Raw genomic sequence first — 7,409 nt, forward strand, 5'->3', positions numbered from 1 at the left:
CTATCTATCTATCTATCTATCTATCTATCTATCTATCTATCTATCTATCTATCATCTACTTATGTGGCATTTAGTTATTTTTATGTTAGTTTGATAACATACCATGACCAAAATCAACGAATGGAAGAGAGTTTAGTCTGGCTTACAGTTCCAGAAGGATAAGAGTTTGTGGTAGGGGGAGCATGGTGGGAGTCAGCTGGAGCAGGAAGCCAAGAGATGACACATTCAAAGGCAAACCTGAAGCAGAGAGAGTGAGCTGACTGTGAGGTGAGGTTAGGAACTCTCAAAGCCTGTCCCCCAGTGCTGTGCTTCCCTGATTCGCCCAGCCCTCATGCTACATCTTTAGAGAAGGCCTGGCACCTGGATGGGAGGTAAGGAGTCTCTGCAGGGACATAAGAAAGACTGAACTAGGACACATAGGCAAGGTCAGAGCTAAGAGATGGGGCGGAAATGGCAAAATTAGGAGGTAGCACTGAAATCCTTAATGATTTGGTTGCTTGTGAAAACCAAGCATCCAACCAACCAACCAACCAACCAACCAACCAACCAACCAACCAACCCCAACCAACCAACCAATCCACCCCAACGAAACCCCACCCCAACCAACCAACCAACCAACCAACCAACCAACCAACCAACCAACCAACCAACTAACCAACTAACCAATCAACTAACCAATCAACCAACCAACCAATTAAAATACTTAAGTAGTTTAGGGAGCCCAGAGGTGGGTGAGGAGTCTGGCCATAGATTATCTGCTTACTGTTAATCTTCCCCATCTCTCTCTCTCTCTAAAGATTAATGCATTTGTGTTTTGCCTGCATGCATATCTATGCGAGGGTGTCAGATTCCCTGGAGCTGGAGTTATAGATTGCCGTGTGGGTGCTGGGAATTGAACCCAGGTCCTCTAGAAGGACAGTTAGTGTTCTTAACCACTGAGCCATCTCTCCAGGCCTTCCACATTTCTTTTCAAGAGTCCTCAGAAGCAAATCTTTCCCAAGCTTTTTTGTTAAATAGGTTTTGGCTAGAAATGCCCCCGACACAGGCGTGGACTAGAACAGCACAGCTCACTAGGAGTAAATCTTTTGTAATCACTTCAGCTGTTTGTTAAGATCAAGTTTAAGGGGGGCTGCTCTCTCACAATGGATCCCAGAAGGCTTCTGTCCTTCTGTTACTTGAGAGACTGACCTGGCCAGTTGAGTGACTGTCCAGTTGAGCCATGTCCTTGTGTCTGAGACACAAGCTGATGAGGGAGTGTGGGCTGGGCAGCTGAGGTAGGCGGATTGTGTTCTTGGTTTTTGGAGACCAAGAGAGTCAGGGCATTGCTCAAGGTGTCAGGGTTCAGGAGGGTGTGCAGACAGCCCATGATGGGACAGAAGCGGGGGTCTGATAGGGGAAGAACTGGTGAACCCCATTGGTCTTGTTCCTGGACTGGGTTAGAGTTAGGGTTAGCAGTTAAAGTTGGAGTTGGGGATGGCTCTTGGGATTCCACTTTCCTTTTCTTTTCCTTTCCTTTCCTTTCCTTTCCTTTTCTTTTCTTTTCTTTTCTTTTCTTTCCTTCCTTCCTTCCTTCCTTCCTTCCTTCCTTCCTTCCTTCCTTCCCTCTCTTTCTTTCTCTCTCTCTCTCTTTCTTTATCTCTCTCCCTTTCTTTCTTTTTTATTTTCCCCCCAATTTTTTGTTTTGTTTTGTTTCGTTTTGTTTTGAGATATACATACATAACATGGATTTCTACCACTGTCTCCATTTAAAGAGGTTCTTTGGGATTGAATGCATCTCTAATGTCCAACCATCACTGCCATCCACCTCTCTTCATCTTGTAACACTGAAACTCTCACCCTGTAAAACTCCCTGCCCCCCGCAGCCTGGCAACCACCATTCTGCTTCCTGCGTCTGTGAGCCTTAGTACTGTGGGTACTTCATGTAAGTGGACTCCTATACAATTTAACTTCTGGAGACTGGCCTATTTCAGTGAGCATAATATCTTTAATGCCCATATTGTAGTGGGCATTAGCATTTGTGTAAGTGCGTGTGTGTGTGTGTGTGTGTGTGTGTGTGTGTGTATGCATGGGTGGCTATACACATGTGTACATATGGAGGCCAGAGGTTGACCTAGGGTATCTTTCTCAGTTCTCTCTACCTTTTAAAAAGATACGTATTTACTTATTCTGTGTGTGCATGTTCCTGAGTGTGTGTGTGTCTGCCACATGTAAGCAGGAGCCCTGGGGGTCAGTAGAGGCATTGGGTCCCCTGGACCTGGAGTTACATGTGGTTGTAAGTTGCCATGTGGGTACTAGGAACTGCGCCCGGGTCCTCTGTAAGAGAAACAAGTGCTCTGAACCACTGAACTAGCTTTCCAGTCTCTCCCACCGTATTTTTTGAGACAGGGTCTCTCCCATTGAACCTGGGGCTCATCAACTTGGTTAGACTGGCTGACCAGACAGCCCAGAGGTTCTCTCGTCTTTACCTCCCCAGGGATTATATCATAGGTGTGTATGATACACCTATGCCTAGGTTAAAAGAACAGTCTTCATCTGTTTGCTTGTTTTTAAGTAGGAGTTTTAAATGTGAACTCAGGCCCTCATGCTTCCAGCAAACACTGTACTGACTAAACCATTTTCTTAGCCCCAGAAATTCCTATTTAAGGAAGAAAGAGAGATGACTATATGCACCCCCCAGTCTGTGTTTACCATTCCATCTGACAATGGACACTGTGCTATTGTGAGAGTAATGAGGGTCTGCGTGTACATTTTTCATGTCCAACTTTTGTTGGGTGGGGAGGTCAGGACACATTTCGGCTGCTAAGTGTATGTAGCTGCTTCTCTCCTGCCTCCCTTGCCTCCCCTCCTCAGGGCTACTAGCCACTCTTTTGGCCACAGTCAGCCACACTCTGCTGACTGTGCTCTCCCCAAAACAGCCTTCTTCAAGCCCAGAGGACACACTCAGTTTGTTCCAGCCAGTCCCCTTCTTTCCATAGAACCTTTTCAAGGCTCCTTGTATTCGAGCCCTTCCCAGTGGATGTTTACAGGCTGTAAACCTGCCTTCCCAGGGACCTCCATGATTGCTTAAATAAAGCAGAATGAGCTAATGGTGAGACAAAGCTATATTATATAAATGCAGGTTTATTGGGAGCAGCGAGGGAAGGGGAAAATGGGGAGAAAGAGCAGAAAAGGGCGACAGAACCAAGATGTCTGGGTTATTTAGTGAAGGGCCTCTGGGAGAGAAGCCCCACCCCTAGGAAGAGGGTAGGGTATGGTAGTCTCACTCTGCAGCAGGTAGGGACTTTCCCCCTGACCCAGATGTGGATGGAGGAACCTGGAGGCAGTCATAGCCAACATGAACATTCCACGAAGATGCTGTGGACAGTGTCAGTCTCCCTGGGAAGACATGCAAGTCATCTGCTTCCCCTCTGTCCCAGAAATCAGAGGAACACCCTAGGGTTTGGGAGACGTTAAGCTGATGAGTAAAGGACAAAAGACTAAAGTGTCTGAGACATGGAACTGCTCAAAGTTTGGAGAACAGTGTGGGTTGCAGGCTTTGGAGTACAGGCAAAGAGGCCTCTGTCTCCAGTGAGGCCTTTATGAAAGGAGAGTCTTTGGCCCGAGTCTTGCTTTCCTCCTCTGAACAATGGCTTACATCCATTCTTATAGCTTGAAATGGAGCCTTGAAGTTCCAAGTCTTGGGCTGACGTAGTTTTTCAGATATAGCTAGGCCAACATAGCCTTCCAGAACCTTCTAGTTTCTTGGCTTTATAAATCGGGAAAGCATCGCTCATGGCCTGATTACCTCCACCAGCACTTGGTTAGGATGCCAGGCAGAGAGGGCTGCCTCAGGCCAGGGAAACCTCCCCACGAAGGCCTGGGGAGGCTTTGGTGTTAGCTGTAGCTCCAGTACCTTCTTTGGTGATAGAGTAGTCTTCGCTTTAGAGAGTTGGGTTGTGAGATAACCAGGTTCAGGGGTCCTTCGCTGGGACGGAGGCTTGCACACACATTCACCCTCATAGACCGCTGCTTGATCGTGAGGTCAGATGCCCAGGACTGTGGGTCTTATTTCTTGCTAACTGTTCTATATGCCAGACTGCTTCTTTGGAGAGTCTCAACTTTTCTGCCTGTTACTGGAGTTGCTGGAGTCAGTCAGGACCCTGATGCCCCTTACAAGCTCGTCTCTGCTACCCATCACCAGCAAGTCAACTAAATGCCAAGGAATAGGGAAAAATAAAGAAAGGAGATTTATTTAACATAGCCACCCTGGGAGAAGCAACAGAAAAAGTCCAAGTGGCCTTCCTCAGTCCATCTTTGGGGTCTTGGCCTGAGGTTCAGGTTGGAATAGAGGTGTACACAGCCCCATTGTCTCAGGCCAGGTATATTCGTGCTCCACACCACTGTCTCCAGCTTCGCTGCAAGGTGGTTTGGTAAGGACCAGGGAGACAAGTTCCTCCTCTGGCTGGCAGCCGTCTCCCACCTTTTCCTTCTGTCAGCACAAGATTCCTGGGGAAATTCCACTTTCCTAGGGACCATAGTCTCCACAGCTGGATAGTCAAAAAGAAGGTTCCAGGTATATCTCTAGGATAATTTCATTCCTACCGACTCACACATCGCTAATGTAGCATTTCTCTGTGTTGGTGTGACTTTCACAGGGGGCAATGTGGATTCATGCAATGCTAATATTGGCTCCTCCCTGTCACCTGGCTACTTCAGATACCTGATTTATTTGTTAGGGGATCTCCAATGACCTTGAGAGTGTGGCTCAGGCTTGTGATCCTTACTTCACAAAAGCTCAGAGAGGTGCTGTACCTTCCTCAAGTCCATGCAGCCAGCAGATGGTAGAGATGGGATTGCAGCCCACCACATCGCCCTCACTGGGGCCAAAGGAACCTATTATAATATTATAATTGCCATGGGCTCGTCTCATTTGCATTGGCTTTGTGAGCCATTCTTTCATTAAAAAAATAAAATTATGCTTTATGACTTCTATGAATACAAGCCAATATTTCTCTTCTGGTGTTGAAAGAAATTGGAACATTTTAATGGGCTTCTGAACGTCGTGAAGCTCGAGCGCAGCGCCTAGGTGGGAAGCAAGCCCTTTGGCACACAGAATTGGGAAGACAGAGTCTGCAGCTCAAATGATCTTCTCTCTTTTCTTTGCCACAGTGCTGGTGGTGTCAGTGTACCCCCGAAAGCCTCAGGCTGTGGAGCGGCACATCCTTCCAGTCCTCTGGTACTTCCTGAACAGAATGATTGGCAATGGCGTGCTTCCCGGGCGTGGCGGGAGCGTCCGCACAGTGGTGTGCAGGCTGGCCAGGAGCCTCCAGGAGCAAATGGGGTCCCGCCTGCAGGACTTTGCAGCTAATCAACCCCAGCAAGTCCTCAAGACACTCCAGGGACTTTTAGACTCCGAGTCTCTGGGGGACAATGACAAGGTCAATGCGGGAGGAACATCCCCTGACAGCAAGATGGCTGGAACCACCTGCCCCCAGCAGCCGGATTAAAGATGGGTCTGAAATGGGCAATTATTATTTTTTACCTTATTTTATTTTTATGCTGTAGTCACCTCATGGCTACTTTTCCTCATAGGGTCCCCAATGTATATAGTATATTTTGAAGTAGAAATAAAAGAATGGCTTATTTTTCTAAGGTTTTTCTTATCTTACACTTTTTTTTTTTTTTTTTTTTTTTTTTTTTTAACCACAGAGAAATTTCTGGTAGACAGGTTTATGGAACCTGACAACAGCAAACCTAATTCAAGATAAGGTAGTAACAAATGGCTGGGAAAGGAGAGGGCCACAGATTGCAGGAATGCAGCCCCCACCCCACATCTGTGAGCAGCTGGAGGGTCCCGCTGCTGGCTCCCTCAGATAAACATGGTCTGTCTGCCGCTGACTTGGTTAGAAGTCATTGCATCACCCATCTTCCGGCCCATCATGCTGCAGCCCTGCAACATCTTGGGCTGTTCGTCCATGGTCCTTTCTCAGGGGATCTGCCCAGCTCATCACAAAGCAGGAAAAACCTGAAAAATGCACCACTAAATGCCTTGGTGGAAGTTGCCCTTCTGGCTTGTTCTGACAAGGACTAGATGGCACTTCATGTTTAAGACGGCAAGGGAAGGTGTGGTGGAGTCTTCAGGCTGAACAGTTCTCCGATGTCACACGGACTTTCTGAAATGGCACAGGCTGCTGCAGATGGGCTGGATCATGGGAGTGTTGGGCTCAGTGTGGGCCAGGTTGTGAGAAAGCAGAGAAAAGTATTAGTCTCTAATGAAAAGCCCGTGAGAGTCGTCTTGACCGTGGGAGGAGGGTCTAGACAGTCTTACGGTAGTTTTGGCTTTCCTGGACTAGTAACGTATTGGCAATAGTAACGTATTGGCAATGATATGACTAGGATTTAAGAGCTCAGGTCACTGCCTTGAACACACAGCCAGGCAGCTCTGACGCAGTGAAGGCTGAAGGGGTGACATTTCACCGTTGGCCAAGGACTCAGACATAGCACCATATAGGGGCAGGTCCAGATGGCGAAGTCGTGAGGCTCAATCTCCTGCCAGCTGGTTTTCTGGCAGGGTCTGCCTGCCCGGTGGAATTCCCCCCAGCCCCATCCATCATCTGGCCTCTGGGTTTGGTGTGAGTTCTACGTTGTTCTGAGCCTCTCCAGGGGAGCCTGGCCCTAAGCTAGGGAAGCTCTGTGCCAGGTGGATGTTGGCCAGCCCCTCCCATACTGAGTGGGTGATTGCAAATCAGGTTGGGGCTTGGCTTTTAATAGCTGGCTTAAGTGTGACTTTGGGTCATTCCAGAGCCAGCTTGAGCTGCTGTTCACCTGATGGTGACCCCAGCAGAACTTCCCGGAAGCCATCTGAATCTGGGCCAGGAGAAATACTTGCAAAGGAAGTTGTTCAGAAACAAAGAGATTGATTTATTAATCTTTAAGGCTTTATTCAATTCAATTAACGCTGTTTGCTTATTGTCAGAGTAAGCTTTTTTGGGGGTGTGTGTGTGTGTGTTGGGGGTGGCATGGGGAGACCTGTATTTTCTGCTTGTCAAGATCCAAGGAGAGATGAAACTCTTCCAAGATTCTTTGCAATTGTAAGCGCCCAGGAACTTAGAGGCTGACAGAGAGTTTTGAAGGCAGAAATGAAAGTTGACAGAGCTGGGAGGATTGGGCAGTGGCTAAAGCTCTTGCTCTGCTAGTGAGAGCTGGTGTTGAGATCACCCAGCTAAAGTGAGTGCTGGGTGGACATGGTGGTCCCTAGGCAATTCCAGCCTCGGAAGGTGAAGGAGCGATCCCCAGAGCAAGCTGGCCGGCAGAACAGTCATGTTGGCAAGCTCTGGGTTTGATTGAAAACCCCTGCTTCATTGAATAATATGGAGGGCCTTACACACACACACACACACACACACACACACACACACACACACACACAC

The 7,409-nt window shown here is 47.9% G+C and overlaps 1 protein-coding gene across 2 annotated transcripts in view; it reads left to right on the forward strand.

Moving 5' to 3' along the window:
- The window catches only part of Togaram2 (TOG array regulator of axonemal microtubules 2), a 55,721-nt gene extending 50,107 nt beyond the window's left edge, over positions 1 to 5,614 (forward strand). For both annotated transcript variants that reach the window (XM_055622651.1, XM_055622660.1), the window contains one exon: positions 5,149 to 5,614. In XM_055622651.1, coding sequence (XP_055478626.1) covers positions 5,149 to 5,486 — 338 coding nt within the window. In that variant the 3' untranslated portion in view covers positions 5,487 to 5,614. The remainder of the gene's footprint in view (positions 1 to 5,148) is intronic.
- The last annotated feature ends 1,795 nt before the right edge of the window (positions 5,615 to 7,409 follow it).

Source organism: Psammomys obesus, unplaced genomic scaffold (assembly GCF_907164565.1).
Source record: "Psammomys obesus unplaced genomic scaffold, mPsaObe1.curated_primary_1811, whole genome shotgun sequence".
Classification (NCBI taxonomy): domain Eukaryota; kingdom Metazoa; phylum Chordata; class Mammalia; order Rodentia; family Muridae; genus Psammomys; species Psammomys obesus.